Genomic DNA, 16,928 nt, shown 5'->3' on the forward strand with positions numbered 1-16,928 from the left:
ATAAATTCCACCCATACATATTTGAAATGCGGTGTCTCAATCGTATAAATTTTTTAAAAATTTAAATAAAACTTCGCTTGAAATCTATTCAATATAATTCATTAATATTTTATATTTAAAATCTATTTAATTTTATTAATATGTTATTTGTAAATATTTTTATATATTAAATATTTTAAAATAATAATTAATCTGAAACGATAGATCAAAGTATCAATATATAATAATACTAATCAAATGTATATGTATCTGTATGGTACTCACTGTGTTGACAAAAACCAATCTATACGTATATTACCTTATCTTACGCTAGCTCAGTAACACCCAAATTTCAACGCTTTATAGTTTACGTTTCTATTTTTCTTTTCCTTTTGAAATTAGTAATTCTTATAGGACTTAAAATTGGTTGAATTTAATATCGGTGGAATTTGAACTCTATTGATGAAAGGTTATAATTAATTTTAAATATTGTGTTAAAAAGCATATATAATTATAGATATAATCAGAACTTATATTTATTTGTCTTTTTATTAGATTTAAAAGATTTTGTAAAAAAAAAAATAAACATTAATTGAGTTTGATGGGTATAAATGATTTTAGGAAATAAATTATTGAAATTTATTGTTTTAAAATTGATGATAAAAATAAATAAAAAGTAGTGGAAGGGAGCAAAATAAGTTGATATCAATTATAATCGATTAACAAGAGAGGACCAATGGGTTTCGGTTGATGATGTTTTAGGGAAATGGTTAAATCAAGCTATTTAATTTTTATGATGTAACCATTGAAATTGACTAATTCTTTGATTTTGACCCATCTGAATTTATAAATTATATGGACCAGCATTGGAGGTCTTGAAGACCAAAATTTGGTCCCTAATTATATTTTGGAAGATGAGAAGTCCCTATAAGGTTTAAGTATTTACAATTTTTTAATTGATAAGAATTATTTACAATAAAACAAAAACCTTCAATTATTATAAAAATTAGTCATGAATCATGATAAAATTGTACTTTTTGTTATGTCATGTCAGGTACAAAAAATCATCATAAAATATTTAATTAGAGATAATAAAAAAATCAATGCTGCTTCATGATAATTTATCTTCTTTTCTTTCTTGCAGGTCTTTACTTCTCTGCAACTTGGATTTAGCATTAAACTCATGTGTGCATTAACAAGTTTAATTATATTATTATATTTATTAATAATGGTCGATTGTCCATGTCTTAATCTCTAAATTAGCTCAATTAATTATTATACAAAAAAATCCAGGCATCTAACAAACACAAAGATGACAACATGTGGAAATTTCTGCATTATTTTTATTTTCCATAAGTATTTTATCCATTAATTGCTGTATTTGTAAATTGAGTAATCAAATCGTGACTACATGATTAATGACGAATTTAAAAGGATGGAATCAGGGACCGCGCTAGGGGGCGGAGGAGGGCAGGGCGGCTTGCCCCCCAAAATGGTGAATTATAGTTTAGTCCCTTTAAATAATAAAATTTTAAATTTATATTTTGAATTTTAAAAAATTATAATTTAATTTTTATTTTTTTAAATATAATAATTTTATAGTTTAATTCCACTAAATTTTAAAGTTTTAAATTTACACGATATTAAAATTTTATTTTAACCCTTCAAAAACTTAAAAAGAGAATTCCTAGCTTGGTCCTTGGATGGAATGGAGGCTTCATTTTTCTCCATTTTTTATTATTTTTTTCTTTTTTGCCCATAAACATCAATTGGCTCCACATTTGACTTTAAGCACCATTTGATTGCCTTCTTCATTGGGTCTAAACTATACAACTTGCTTAAGCACGTCCGCCCCACCACACACTGTTATAGGTTTTATTTAGATTTATTAGCCTATATATTAATATCATATTTGTATTCTGACCCCAAACATACATCATTTTAACTTTTAATGGTAAAATTTTATTAAGAGTAAAAATATATTGTAAAAACTTTTTATAATACATTATTAATAAAATCTAATTGATTAAAGCATTTAAAAATAATTTAAGTTCAAATTTAAAAGGTTTGATCCTAAAACCTCAAATTTGAGATATTTTAATTGGGACATAGAGAATAGAATTTTGTATTATTAATTCTAACATATTATATTTACAATAAGGGCCATTTTAATAAAACATGTCAATGTTAGTGGCCAAACTGGTCATTAAATCATAATTTTATTATGTTTATGTATTTATTTTAAATATTCATATTATTTTTATATGGTATATGAATTTATCTAAACAGTACCGTTTAGATTTTATTTTTGTAAAGACAAGTTGTCTGGCCATAGTGCTTTATATATTTGTAATGATTTCCATTTCAGAATTTGAGCAAAACAATAATTCAAGGGTGTTTAAACAATTAATTCAACGATTAATTAAATATTATTAATATTAATTGAATTTTTAATTTTTACCTATTAATCGAATCAAAATTTATATAATCTTATTTTTGGTCAAAATAAGTATAAAATATATCAAAAAATAAATTGATAATGTCAATTTGATCGAATTAACCAAATTAAAACTACATATAATTTGTATTATTAATTAAGTTTGGTTAATTCGATTAATTATCCGATTTTGAACCAAACTAACTAATAACTAAACTTTAAAAAATTCATTAACTAACGTCCAACTGAATTAGGTGAAATAACTAATCGATTCAATCGGTTAATTCAATTTTAACCGAAATTTAAACACCCCGATATAGCATATATGCTGTTAATTAATTTATGTACCTTACCCTGTCGAAGTGGAGTTAGACTCCATATATAGTGTTAGAAAATTCTAATGTCTTCTTACACTTTAATTAGAAAGAAAAAAAAAAAACAAAAAATACATTACTTTTTTCAACTCAACCGAAGAGTTTTTCAATTCCACCATTAATATACTTAATAGGCACAATTAATCTCTATATTTTTAGAATTAATTTATATGTTTTAATTTAGTATTTTGTTCTCTATATTTTTGAATTATTCAATTTTATTATTATTAGCAGTTAAATTTTCTTGATTAAGTTTTATTATTGACGTACTATATATAAAATTATAGATTTAGTCCATGTTTTCAATCGATCATTTTGAGTATTTATATTTTTTGAATTTTAAAATTTCGGTATTGATACAAACAATAACAATTAAATATGTTAATTAATTTTTTGGTGAGTAATATGTAAAAATAACATTGTAAATGTGATAATATATTTCCACGTAAAATTTCAAAAACAACAAACTTAATGAAATTAATAACCACTTGTTTTGTCGGATTAAAATTTCAAATTTTAAAAATATATATAGAAACTAAAAACATCGTGAAAGTATAAAGACTAAATAATAGAGTTTAACCTGCCTAACAATGAATTAGTAAATTAATTTATTTATTCATTATTAGTGGCGAAATTAGGGAGCTGGTAGGGGTCAACTCTTTTAAAATGAAATTTTTTTCTTATGATCCTTTAAAATTTTAAATTAAAAATTATATTATATTTCGACCTCCTAAAATTATAAAGATATAATATATTAAAATAATAAAATTATATTTTTTATCGTAAAAATTATAATTTAATTTTGGTGTATGGTATATATTATGAAGAATAAATTTATAGAGCGTCAAACTTGAAAACTGAAAGTATCATCTAAATGGGGGCACACAGTAAGTTTTATTGTTTGCAGCAAACTTCAGGCTTTAAAAAAAGAAACAAAATCACTTTTGCATTCGCCGATTCAGCAACAAAGATTAAAAGATAGTTTGGTGAAGTCCAACATTTCCGAGAGGAAACCATGAAGCATCGTTTTCATCATATCAGAAGCTTTGGCTCCCCAATCATCCTATAATCAATTACTTGCTTTTCAGCATGCAATATATATGGGTAAACTACTTAGTTGGTCACCCAACTTTTAAAATATTTTTATTTTGATCACCCAAAATGAATTTTTAGCAATTTGATCACTCAACTTTTAAAATGTTTTCATTTTAGTCACTCAACGTTAAATCTCTAATGGCAATTAACTCTATATGCCAGATCATGTTTTCACTTTCATTTTAGTCACCTAATTTTTAGGTCGCTTTTATTTTAATAACCCAAAATGTATTTTTAAAAGTATTGATTGGGGTAAACAAATCAAGGATTAAAATGAAAAAACGATAGAAACTAAAATAATTCACAAATTGTTAACCATCGCTGAAATTTTAAATTTTTTAATATTGAAATTTGAAAATTCAAAACATCAAAATAAATTGTTGAATTTTTTATTCATTGATAATTTCAACCGATTAGTTACTATAATATCAAAATAATTAATTTAATCTCCTTTTAATTTTTAAATTTTTTTCTAAATTATCATTAATGAAATGAACTCAAATTTTGTCTATAAAACTTAAAATTTTTTGATTATATACTCTCGAATATTCCTTGTTAAGTTAAAAGTAAAGGAAAAGATACTTGCAATTAATTAAAGGCATAATGACTTTTTTGGCTCTCAACTTTACAAAAAAATCATTTTAGCCATTCATTTAATTATTCACTTCTTTTAGCCCTTGAACTTGTATTTTTTTGTCAAATCACCCCAAAATAGATGAAAAAGTTAATATGTGTTAACTTTGCTAATGTGTCATACATGTGGGTTTTGATACATCAACATTTAATTAATTTTTAAAATTTAAATAATATTAAAAATACTTTTATAAGTTTTAATAATTTTAATGATTTTTAAAATTTAAAAATAGTTTTATAATTTTTTGAATTTTTAAATTTTAATTAAATGCTTATGGGTCATCCATGTGTATCCAACATCGATAAAGTTAAAAATATTAATTTTTAATTCATTTTGGGGTGATTTGATAAAAATGCAAGTTTAAAGAATAAAAAGGTGAAAAATTAAATGGATGGCTAAAATAACTTTTTTTTTTGTAAAGTTTGAAGATCAAATAAGTCATTATGCCTTAGTTAAATTAATTACTTGTTTTAGGCTTGGGTAAAGAAGTGATGAAAAATTTATGAGTTTTGTTTGTAATGGAAAATAAGATTAATTAATTGTAAATATTTTTCTTTACTTTTAGCTTAATATGAAATATTCAATATCATATAATCAAAAGAAATATAATTTTAAAACATCAAAATAAATTAAATAAATTATTGAAATTTTTATCCTTTGATAATGTCAACTGATTTGTTATTATAATTTTAAATATTACTATTTAAAATTTATATTTCAAAACCTAAATTTAGAATTTCAGCAATGGAATAAACAAGTATAATTTAACAATTTTTGTATAAAAGTTAAGTAAGATGATAAAAATATCTACTATTTTAAACAATAGTTGAAGATTTGACTCTCGTCTTAAGTGGCTTTTAGGATTTTGGTTGATTTGAGTATGAATGTTTTAAAATTTTATTAATTTTGGAGTTTGATTTAATATAAGCTTGAGTTGAATGAATCACATTTTATAAGTTAAATATCGCTTTTTGGAATTTGGGTTGGAATTGATATGCGACTGTCAGTCCATGCCAATTGTTGTGATCTTACAATGATCCTAGAAACTAGATCTCAAAGCCCAAATCAGACGAGGTCTAACCAGTCTCTTTCAGCAGCCCTTAAACAGGATAGTGGCTCCAGAGAAGGCTTACCAAAAGGCCCAAATTTGATAAGTTATTTTAGGATTTGATCATACACCAAATTTCAGGGAATATGGTAATCCATGCTCCGTAATTCATGTCAGTGTTACAAAAGGAGATTGGATGGAATGTGGAGGGTGTTAACCCCAATGCTGTGTCGACTGGACCCTGACCTCTAACTACTTTTAAAAAACTGGATAGCACCTGGAACTGCAAGCCGATTATGAAACTAGTAAAGAGACAGATGTGACCGCCATCGAACGGCGTGGGATCAAAACAAAGGCTCTCTCGATATGTTAAAAACATAACAGTTGCCAGTCAGGTTGAGAGATTCTTACGCAAGTAAAGCCAAATTCAAACTCAACTCATACGGTCATTACGTGTCTAAACGCCACGTGGATGATGATACCAATTCCCTTTCCTTCTTTATCCCGATCAGGTCCCACCCATTTTATAGAGATCACCACCACCACAACCAAAATTATTACTACTATTTAGTTCCCACAATAGACAAAAGGCAATGATTTTTGTGAACCACAACTGAAAGCCGCAAGTGATAGAGAGCGAGAGTTACTGTTGTGAACTGGAAAATGATGAAAACCTTGACAAGTTCTTGTTGCTCCAAGCCCATCATTGAGAGGCATAATGATGTAGGGTTTTCTTGTTTCAAGGATCTTTCTCTTAATAGACCTCAACTATGCTTATTTCCTTCAAAAGATGTTGCTAGAATCCGGTTCTTGCATTTGCTTTCTTTGCAACACAAGCGTCTGCACCCTCTTCTTTCATCACAGGACTCGCAGGTATGTACCCTTTATCTCTATTTTCGGTTTTTTTCCCCCTTAGAGATATTTCTTCAAATATTTATGGTTTTGATTTATTTTCTTCTTGTACTGGTTCTTGAATGGTTTTGGTTTCTGGAAACTGTAATTCTTGCCTTCTGTTGTTGAGGAAACTAGTTAGCACGATTCCCAAGTTTCTGCTCTTTTTTTAATATATATGATCTTCCCTGTGAATCTTTAATCTAGTCTGGCAGTGACTGCCTTTTAATATTTTAAGGAATCTTTTAGACTGTCTAGTTCTAAAGAATTTAATAATCAATCGATGGTTTCGTTTAAATGTAGAAACGTAATATATTGTTTCATTTACCGTTTCAATCGGTAAATTTCCCTTACGTAGGTGGAGTTGGAAACGGTGGAAACTCAACCTGAAAAAGAAAGTAAGATCTTGTTGCCTTTTAAATATTTGTCTGTTATTGATTTTGCTGAAATGCTCATTTTAAATCCTGTAATGCACAGTTCCATCAAAGACTGTTAATGTCAGATTCCAGTTAGAGAAGGAGTGCTCCTTTGGAGAACATTTTTTTATAGTAGGTGATCATCCAATGTTAGGGTTATGGGACCCTGACAATGCTGTACCACTGACTTGGTCTGAAGGACATGTTTGGACAGTAGAGCTGGTAAGGAGGAATTTTATGAAGAATGTGAAATATTTTTAATGTTGAAACTCGCAATGGCCATATTGATGACATTTATTGTTTTGAATTTGCTCAGGATGTACCTGTTGGAGTATCAATCCAGTTCAAATTCATTCTTAAAACTAGCACTGGGAACCTTTTATGGCAGCCGGACCCTGATCGGATATTTGAATCCCGTGAAACTGAGACCAATAGTACAACTGTTGTTTGCGAAGATTGGGATAAAGCTGAACATCAGAAAATTATAGAGGAAGAGGCATTAACTAATCAAGACGGACCTCTTCTTAATTCTGAGATGGCAATCGTTGCAGAAAACTTGACACCTTCAGAGGAAGAACTAGTCCCTGACATAAATCTTACCTCTCCTGGAGAGGAGCACTTACAAGCATTATCTGAGGAATTTGCCACTGGCAATGGTGATCCTTCAACAGAGAAGCCCTTGGCTATTGTTGCAGAGAACATTAGTTACCCAACAGAAGACTTCATAGCAAATGCTGCAGATGATGGAGTGCTTGATTTGAAGAGAACTAACAACCCAGATGATGAAGCTTTGGATATTTCAAATAAGAATGTTTTGGTAGCAGAAGACATTGGTGATATCAACAGAGCAACTGAAGAAGTTGAGGGAAATATGATAGCATATGAAGGTAATCCTGTTCTAGTGCCTGGCTTGGGTCCATTAACAACAGTGTCAACTGAAGAAGAGATGTTGAGTGATGATGAGAATAGTACAATTAATGCATTGATTGGGGTCGATGAAGCCTTAGATCACAATTTGTCTGAGGTAATTGCCTGATGAGTGTATTGCTCTGCCCTTTCTGATGATCTAAGAAAAATGGCATATAAAATTATTGCAAATAGGACAAGAATTATCAATGCTTGATCAGTTATTCTAATATATAAAGCCTCAAATGTAAAGGAAAGTCTTCAATGCTTGATCAATACAGTATTATAAATTACTTGCCCATTTAACAATCTCTGATGCTTTGATATGAACTTTACAATGATAGGGTTAAGGGAGGCAATATGTAGTTTTCCCCTTGCAAAATCTGCCATGGTTGTTGGTATTGCGGCTGATATAGTTATGCCTTTTCCTTTGCGATGTTATTTTAATGCCAGCATAATAATATTCAGTTAGATGAGAAGCCAGAACCTGAAGGTGAACAACCGGAAGAAGAAACAACTGCAGTAGCCAAGGACGATGAGGAGCAGCCCAACCAGCATATTCAGGAGCCCCCAGTAGCCAAAGAAGAACTTCCTGATGTGGAGCCTTTTCACAGCAATGTGTTGCAAAGTGATGTCCAGTGGGGTCGTAAAACATTGCAGAAGCTTCTCAACGGTTTAAGATTTCTATAGCTCATCTAGACTAAACTAGATATTACATACAGTCAATGAAGGAGGCATGCTCATTGCTATGCTTCATTTCTGTTATATTCTAAAGAAGGCCTGGCAAATAAAAATGAGGGTTAGGTATTGGTAGTGCATTATTGTTGTTAGTGTGTAGCATGTACATACAAACACTGCTTCCTTTTATTCTGTTGTGTATTCTACCATGTGAAGTAACCAGAATTTTGTACTATGCGTTCATGGCGTGTTCTGTATTAATACCAGGAGTTAACAAGCAATCCATTTGGTAATATGTAAAGACTTGCATAAAGATTTCATTAGGAAACAATGACAAACAACATGGACTTTGACGAATGGTATCATTCTAGTATCAATTGCAAAGGAAGTTCCAGTAACAGAAAATATTTCCATATTAAGAGGCCATGGAGGGCCAACGATCGCATGAGTTTAAAAGGATGTACAATTAAGACGTTTGGTCAAATGGCAAACTGCCAAAACTTAATTGCAAAGTACTCAAGCATTATCAGCATCACTTCCACTAACCATAGCATCGTGATTCACCAAATAGTTGCTTCCATCAGGACCCAACACCTTAAACCTGCTCCACAGTTAGAAAATACATTTGAGAGCATTGAAATTTTACATGCAAACCAAAAGAAAAAGGTGAATATGGTACCTCTCAAGAATGAACTTTCCCTCTTTGTACTTCTGAGTCTTTTCACGTGCAGACTCCTAGAATGACTCAGAATTCACAACGTTAGCAGAAGATAAAAAGGTTCTGTGAAAATAACTCATGCAACTAAGCCTTGAAAAGAAATCCAACCGGCAAATGCGCCAAAAACTGAAAAACTAGTTCTTACATATTTCCATCCCACAATTGAGCCACACCCAACACAGAATATATCAACAACAGTGTGCAATCCAGTCATCATCATCCGTTCTTCTTTCTCTCCCACTGTGATATTCACACTGCTATGCATTAAGAAAGAAAATAAGTAATTTGAACCATTCATTTCTGCAGATTATGCTATGATATAAGTAATGAAGCATGCCCCAAGGCTTTGAAATCCATCATGAGTATTTTGCATTTGCCTATTCCATGGTTCTTCTTGCAACAATGCATATACTTATAATCTAGAGATTTGACAAACTAAGCAGTCATTAATGAAGGGAAATCATAGAAAAGTCATGAATGACTTATTTATTTTGAGCTGTCTGCTTGTCAGTGTGTTGTCTAGAATAGTAGGTAGCTGACTGGTTCAGATTGTTGACTTCTTAGTGTTTATTTAGTGGAAATAAGATGATCTGGGTCATCTTTCTTTGTGCAAATTGAAAGAAAAAGAGCATACATACCACAATCAAAACCTCACAAATACATAGCTCTCATTGATTGCAGAAAGGAGAGAATAAATACATAGTAATATAGTAGAAAAAAACTAGATTTTTTAATAGAAAAGAACATTGCTAGACAAGACTACAGACAAAAGTTGGCTTTATAGAGTACGCAACAAAGGAACACTTACACCTTATCAAAGAGATAAGCCTTTCCATGCCTGCAGTGGAAAGACTGAAACACGGGTAAAGGATGAGGTTAGTATGTGTCTGTATTGCTGAAATATAACAGATACTATGCCAGGGGACAATGAGAAAACAGGGTTTAGATGAAGAGATAAAAGACAGAAAATCCATTTAGATTCGAGTAAGTATTGACAATCTCCCCTGTCAGTATGATGATTCTAAGAGTATCCAAAATTTAACAAGTTAGACTAACGAACAACCTACTTATTCTACTTCTTCAATCAAAGCAAATATTTATACGAGAATCAACATACCAACATCCACAATTGCAAAACAAAAAAGGAATCACATTGAATGTAATGTGCAACATTTCAGCAATCAGAAGCAGAATAAGGCATCAGTTGAATCCCCACTATTATTTAGATGATGGTTCAATCATATTCGGTTTATCTATCACAATATTTATCAATTTCCCGTAACCCAAGAACACTTCAGAAAGGAAACCAGAATCACATGTAACCCCCATAAAAAAAAAAAACTAACAATGTAGAAAACTATCACGTGAAAGATCAAAAGATGTTGTCAGCAATAAGAAAAAAATGAACCTTAGAAATGATGTCGTCGAGGAGAGCCAGATGGGTATGGCAGTGGTTGCAGCTATAAACGCTTCCTTCAAGAGTAATTACGAACAACCTCCCCATTCTGCTTTTTTTTTCCCTCCCTTTCGTTATCAAAAAAACCTATCAACCTTTCCACTAAACCTTCAAAAAGAAACCAAATAAACGAGAAAAAAAAAAGTAAGAATGGAAGAAACTGGATCGAAAAAGAAACCAATGAAAGAAAAATAATGGCGGACGTGTAATGTACACATATGTTACATATGAATGACATTACCTTTACCAATTCCCAGGCAGCAGTCACAGAGAGCAAAATATAAATGAAAATCGCGATAAAATTTGGAGCCAATACTGCATCGGTTAACCCAATTTTTATTTATATGATTCCAGGGTAAAGAAAATATGGATAGTTGAGCTGAGCGTAATTTATAATCTTCATTATTAATATTAATTTCTGGAACTTTTAGCTTATAACTAATTTATTAAATATATTTTTATAATTTTTAAAATATATATGAGAATTGATTTAATTTATAATTAAATTAATTAATTTTAAATAAATTTATGTAATTAACGTAAATAAAATTATTAAAATTATTAAAAATATTATTTACACTTTCTTCTAATATATAAAGATTAATTTATTTATTTTTTTAACAAATATTAAAACGCGACGCAGATTTCACCCGTCGTCGCACCTTGGGGAATAATTTGGCGGCAAAATAATCAGCAACGCTCAAGCTCATCGATCACAAAATTCCCCTAAATTAAGTACGTGGCCCTAATAAAATTTCATTAAATACAATTATATAATCATCAACCATATCCTCGAATATATCAAACCGGCTATATCCAGTAAAATAAACCGCATTGGCTTCTGAGGCGATGGCGGCAATCGTCTTCACGCCAAATCCCTTAAAAGAATAAACCGGCTGATCCGGTCATTTCTATCAAGTTTTTTCACCGCTCTCTTCCCCCACGTTTTCCTCTCTTTCACCGCCCTTTGATATTCTCTCAAAACTCTTCGATCCTTATTTTTGTTTGCTCTCAAAAGCATCTGTTATTAATTTCCTGTGAGGTAGAGTTGGTATTCTCTAGATCTGGTTCCTTCTAGTTCTTTTTTTATTTTATTGTTTTTATAGATTAGAACGGTGAAGTAAGCAAAATTTAAGAAAATCGTAACTCTGTTTGTGTATATATAATGTTTTTTTATTCAGTAAATAATCATGTAATGCGAATAGGCTTATTTAAACACTTATATTATGTTATTGGAATTCGACTTTTCATGATTTCTTTTGTAAATTTGAGTTATGTTATTAACTTAGGTTCTGCTTTGCTTGACTACTAGTAGTTTGTAATGATCAAAATGTCATTTTATTTTATGCTTTTTTGTTTGTTATTCTAATGTTTTTACTTTTTAAAAAAAAACAAAGAGGGTAATTCAAAGTCAATGTGTTTATTTTATTCTGAATTTTGATTTACATGTTTATATAAGTGGTTTATTATTGTCTTTTTTCGTGTTTTTGGTTTTCTGTAGAATGACAGGAGCTAGAGGTAAGGGTGCTGTGAAGCCTCCTGAGGATAGGTGAGGTGACGTAGTACTGCTTTTTTCACTTTTACATCTAAAATGAATTTTGAGATATACTTTCTGATAATTTGCTAATTGTTGTCGTTGTTCCTGCTAATGTGTTAGCGGTGATTACTAAACCAATCGGTTTTATGAATGCTTAAGCCTTAATGAATGTTTATATATGGATATGATCCATACAGTTTATATAGGAATATTGTAATGATGAATATATTGTCTCTATTCTTTGTAGAAAGGTTGGGAAGCGGAAGGCCCCTGTTGATAGAAGCAGCATTCGGAAAGCTAAGAAGGAGAAAAAGGCTAAGAAAGACCCCAACAAACCAAAGAGGCCTCCTAGTGCTTTCTTCGTTTTCCTGTATGTATTTCACCTGTAGCTGTAGGTTATAAAATATTTGAATGTGGTGCTCTACTGTTTTCATTGTTTTAATCATGTTTGCGTAACAGCGAGGAGTTTAGAACTACATTCAAGAAGGAAAATCCTAATGTGAAGGCTGTATCAGCTGTAAGTTGCAATCTCAATCTTTGAGCATGCTATTAAATGTATGTTTTTCGAATGACTTTATGGTTTTCTATTTAATTTTTTTTGCTTCCAGGTTGGAAAAGCTGCGGGAGAGATGTGGAAATCCATGTCCGAGGAAGTAAGTTCTGAAATCTTTATTACATAGATGTCTATTTGTTGTTGCTTGATGCTTCAATTTTGTGGATCTCCCCCTTTTTCTGCCGCAACTTTGGAATTCTTTGTGGCTTATTATTGTCTGAATGTATGCATATGCGTTATCATTTCTGGTAAACAGTTTCCATGTCAATTTATCATGAAAGGTATATTAGTAGTCATGGTACATAAAATTTTCATTTTTACAAGAAGGGTTATTAATAATTGTAATAATTTCTGTTAATGACATTATTGCATGTTTATGAAGGAAAAAGGCCCTTATGAGGTCAAAGCACAAAAAAGGAAGGCTGAATATGAAAAACAAATGAAGGACTACAACAAGAAACAGGTGAATAAATTGCATTATGATTTCTTCATTTCAAGCAATGATTTGTTCGACTTTTTATTTTATTTGTTTCACTGTCATAATTGGTAGGAAATTTCTGCTAATGGTCGGGATGCTGAAGAGGTGAATGATGAAGAGAATGAGGGTAGTGGAGAGGTAATCTAGTTTTAAATTCTGCAATACTGGTTTGTATTTCCCTTTCCTTGTATAGTATTGACGCTGTGCACCTTTTGCAAGGAGGAGGAGGAGGAGGATGAAGACGAAGATTGAAGGGCAATGGTTGATTTGGACATAAAATATGATTAAACATAGCGGAAAGGTTCTACTTTTTGTATGCTAATACTTGTAGGTCGCTTTGTACCATAGCATAATGATGTTTTTGTATCTTTCTCGCTTTTATCCAGTATATAGTTGCTGACAAGATGAAACATATTCTAGTGTATCATGTTTTCCTCTGTTGGACAATTATGCGCTATAAAACAGCCCAATTGTTGACCTTCGATTTCATTATTTTGTTGACCTTCGATTTCATTATTTTGTTCTGAAAAGGGCTCTAATTAAGGAAAGCCACCAATGACCAATCAGAGTAAATCAAACTCCATAGCATTTTGAAGAATCACATATTTACGAGGACAAGGGATTAAAGTAGATATGAATTTATTGACAAGTGGTTGAGTGTAATGGAAGTCATATTGTATTCTCAAGAGAAGGATTTTAGTTAGAATTTTGTAGACAATATTGTTGGTAGAGGCAGTCACGGATCTTGAAAATGGACCGTAAAACAGACATGAAAAATATTAAAAAAATAGATACAAATTTCGCTACTTTTAATTTACTTGGATTTCTTTACGGATTGCGGATTAAGTCAAAACTTGACACCCAACCAATGTATGGGATTTTAAAAACTGACATTTAAATTTTTTATTGAAACTATAATTTATAATTATATTCACGGTTATCTTGATATCGAGCTGAATAATTAATTTAAATAAATTATATCAAATTCAATTTGTTTAAACATAATTGTCACAGTTAGGATTTAATTTAGGTGCTCATAGTTTTATGACAAAGATGCAATATTTTAGGAGTTGGTTTATTCCGATGAGGATAAAATTAGTTCCGATTAAATGAAAAATAATGGGTGAGATTTGTTATTGGTGACTATATTGGATAATGTAATAATGAGATTCAAGTCAATCATATGTATCTAGAGATAGTTTTAGGGAGGCTGGCTGGTTATGGCTACATTTAAATTGCCTTGCTTTCAATTTGCACCATTTCCCATCAAATGGATCATTCTCCATGTAAAATTTTAGGTATATTATAGTCTCTTTAAACGTTCAGCTCCACATGTTGTGCAGAACTTTGTTGGTGCTGGAAAATAAGATGTGATGGACAAGAATCTGGCAAAAGAATTGCACTTATATCAACTGTTACAACCCTAGCTGGAATTAAGTCATTCATACAAAAGCTTTGGCGCATCCATATCTTCCCGCGCTGCAATGAAACGATTGACCTCCCTACTCCCTATTGAACTTCGGGGCTCTGCTTCACGGCCTAATAAACTAAAGAAAATGCACTCTTCCAAGGCCTAAAATAGATGCAGTTACAAGCAATCATGTAAGGTAGTTCTCAAGCAATCATGTAAGGTAGTTCTTATCTTATGGTGTGGGAGGGCAATAGAGATAAGTGCAGTGGTAACAAGGATTGGTGGTTCTTATGATGGACGAGAATTGGTGATTTTTAGGTTGAAAATAAACTAAATAAATGTGTTTTGGATTAATTATAGAGAAGTCCCTAACTTTAGTCAAAAGTAAAAAAAAATGCTAAGTCAAATTTAATGACAGTGACTAAATTGTCCAAATAAAATTTAGAGTGATCAAAATAAAAGCTTCAGGCAAAAAAAAAAAAAAAAGGGGACAAAAAGTAAATAACCGTATCTCTTTATTACTGAAGGCCTCCAGAGAAACATTAGGAGTACAGAGTGGAGCAAATCTTACTTCACTACACGTAATTTACATGGTTATTAATCTATCACCCTAAGGAATATAGAGGGAAGTCATGGTAAGGAGAACTTCATGACAGTTACAAATTACAGTGGGGGGTCTTTCGAGTGTTGAACCTTGTTTACAAGGACATTACATTTAGTTTCTTACCTGATTGCACTGCAAAATATATGCTCTGTGCAAGTTGATTCTAATACTCCAATGGCCAAATACAGCTTCTTGTTAAGCCCCTTCGCATGTCACCATCAATTCCTTCCCATTCCACAATAACTAAGTGTCAACAGTCGTACACAAATAACTTCATACACCGTAACGTCTCTGCCTTTGCTGAAAGGCAAGCAATGCCTTCAAAAATTCGGCTTCTCCGAAATCCGGCCATAGTGACTGTGCAAAGTACAATTCAGTATATGCCAGCTGCCATAACATGAAATTGCTAATTCTGAACTCTCCACTCGTCCTTATAAGCAGGTCGGGATGGGGGAATTCTGTGCAATTTGTTTCTAGCTCCTGTTCCATTAGAGAGACATTGATGTCACTGGGTTCGATAAGACCACACTTTGCCTTCAGAGCAAGCCTTTGACAAGCTTGAACAACATCATAGTGTCCGCTGTAACTGACCGCTACGATTAGTTGAAAACGTGTATTGTTCTTGGTGGCTTCCTCTAAGTTGACCATCAGTTCCTGAAGGGCCTTAGGGAGCTTAGTTAGATCTCCAATAACAGATATTCTAATGTTTTCCCTGTTATCAAAGCACTTTCTTCCTTAGATACTATCAACAAGTCAGAATGGAGAATCGGTGGAAATTAGGAGAGAAATTTGAAGACACCAAAGCAACACATAAGTTCATGTAATATAGTATCATTGGGTTCCAAATGCATATACAGTAAGGTGAGAGAAACTTATAGCACAACATGAAATTAGAAGATCAACAGAGCGAGTTCAAAATGTATTAATATTACCGAAAAAAGATCCCTGTATCCTCTTGCATTCCCCTTTCAAACAAACTCATCAAAAATTCCACTTCCACCTGCAATGCGATGAATGAAAGAGTGAGCAGCTAGAAATTAACACCCCAATTAAAAGAAAGCAAGGCATGAAAACAGAACTAACTTTGGGACGAAACCAATTATCACTAGAGAAAGCAAAAACACTGAGTACTTTTATCCCCCATTTGCAACAGATCTCCACAATCTTCCTCAAGGACTCTACGCCGGCTTCGTAACCTGACCTGACGGGCAAGTCTCTCAACCTGGCCCACCTACGATTCCCATCCATGATCACCGCGACGTGGCTGGGCATAGCGTCTCTCCGTAGTCCTAATGGAAGCGTTTGGCTGTCTTCAGGTCTCAGATCAAAGGCTTCTTGTTTGCCTTGATGAGTGAGCGCGTGTTCCATGGAGGAGCAGAGTGGGGATTTGGGCGCGTGGAGTGTGTGGTAGTACGGCACGAGGAAGGAAGGTTTGGATAGAGGAGAAGGAGCGGTGATGAGCGGAGTTGGAGAGAAATGCAGAGAGAAGGGCATTGCTAGGTTTCGGCGGACCGGTGAAGGGTGTTGTTTTGCTCAAAATTGTCGGCATTGCTTCTAATCTATAAGACAACTGGTGAAGTGGGTTGACCTATTACAAAATATAATAGACAAAAATAAATAAGTAAAGTTAGCAGTTAGTTGTTTTTGTATGAACTTTGATAGAAACGGAACTTGTCATGATGATCACCATCCATCCTCTCGTTTACCATTAGT

The 16,928-nt window shown here is 31.9% G+C and overlaps 4 protein-coding genes across 10 annotated transcripts; 2 read left to right on the forward strand and 2 right to left on the reverse strand.

The window, feature by feature from the left end:
* Window positions 1-6,125: 6,125 nt before the first annotated feature.
* Window positions 6,126-8,759, forward strand: LOC108454047 (uncharacterized). Of its 3 annotated transcripts, none has more exons than XM_017752351.2 (5): window positions 6,126-6,440; window positions 6,817-6,856; window positions 6,936-7,096; window positions 7,191-7,898; window positions 8,125-8,759. In XM_017752351.2, exons 1-5 carry the CDS (start codon window positions 6,231-6,233, stop codon window positions 8,128-8,130), a joined length of 1,125 nt encoding a protein of 374 aa, XP_017607840.1. In that variant the 5' UTR covers window positions 6,126-6,230; the 3' UTR covers window positions 8,131-8,759. The 3 variants fall into 3 exon arrangements, with proteins under 3 accessions (XP_017607840.1, XP_017607838.1, XP_017607839.1); XM_017752349.2 differs by having other exon boundaries at window positions 6,133-6,440; window positions 8,234-8,759; XM_017752350.2 differs by having other exon boundaries at window positions 6,133-6,440; window positions 8,249-8,759.
* Window positions 8,760-8,762: 3 nt separating this feature from the next.
* On the reverse strand, window positions 8,763-11,033 carry LOC108454048 (protein yippee-like). Of its 2 annotated transcripts, none has more exons than XM_053019501.1 (6): window positions 10,874-11,033; window positions 10,585-10,734; window positions 9,985-10,028; window positions 9,322-9,430; window positions 9,138-9,193; window positions 8,763-9,059 (listed from the first exon to the last, which is right to left on the reverse strand). In XM_053019501.1, the coding sequence occupies exons 2-6, from the start codon at window positions 10,678-10,680 to the stop codon at window positions 8,975-8,977; spliced, it is 390 nt and encodes a 129-aa protein (XP_052875461.1). In that variant the 5' UTR covers window positions 10,681-10,734; window positions 10,874-11,033; the 3' UTR covers window positions 8,763-8,974. The 2 variants fall into 2 exon arrangements, with proteins under 2 accessions (XP_052875461.1, XP_017607842.1); XM_017752353.2 differs by having other exon boundaries at window positions 10,585-10,740.
* Window positions 11,034-11,408: 375 nt separating this feature from the next.
* Window positions 11,409-13,677, forward strand: LOC108455772 (high mobility group B protein 1-like). 4 transcript variants are annotated; one of them, XM_017754320.2, is made up of 8 exons: window positions 11,409-11,674; window positions 12,134-12,181; window positions 12,417-12,539; window positions 12,629-12,686; window positions 12,778-12,822; window positions 13,105-13,185; window positions 13,273-13,338; window positions 13,423-13,677. In XM_017754320.2, exons 2-8 carry the CDS (start codon window positions 12,135-12,137, stop codon window positions 13,450-13,452), a joined length of 450 nt encoding a protein of 149 aa, XP_017609809.1. In that variant the 5' UTR covers window positions 11,409-11,674; window position 12,134; the 3' UTR covers window positions 13,453-13,677. The 4 variants fall into 4 exon arrangements, with proteins under 4 accessions (XP_017609809.1, XP_017609808.1, XP_017609807.1 ...); XM_017754319.2 differs by having other exon boundaries at window positions 11,413-11,683; window positions 13,420-13,677; XM_017754318.2 differs by having other exon boundaries at window positions 11,416-11,674; window positions 13,420-13,677.
* A 1,432-nt stretch (window positions 13,678-15,109) lies between these two features.
* Window positions 15,110-16,928, reverse strand: LOC108454356 (cis-prenyltransferase 4, chloroplastic-like). The gene is made up of 3 exons (XM_017752792.2): window positions 16,299-16,928; window positions 16,148-16,215; window positions 15,110-15,927 (listed from the first exon to the last, which is right to left on the reverse strand). Exons 1-3 carry the CDS (start codon window positions 16,707-16,709, stop codon window positions 15,489-15,491), a joined length of 918 nt encoding a protein of 305 aa, XP_017608281.1. The 5' UTR covers window positions 16,710-16,928; the 3' UTR covers window positions 15,110-15,488.

The sequence above is a fragment of the Gossypium arboreum genome, chromosome 9, assembly GCF_025698485.1.
Source record: "Gossypium arboreum isolate Shixiya-1 chromosome 9, ASM2569848v2, whole genome shotgun sequence".
Classification (NCBI taxonomy): domain Eukaryota; kingdom Viridiplantae; phylum Streptophyta; class Magnoliopsida; order Malvales; family Malvaceae; genus Gossypium; species Gossypium arboreum.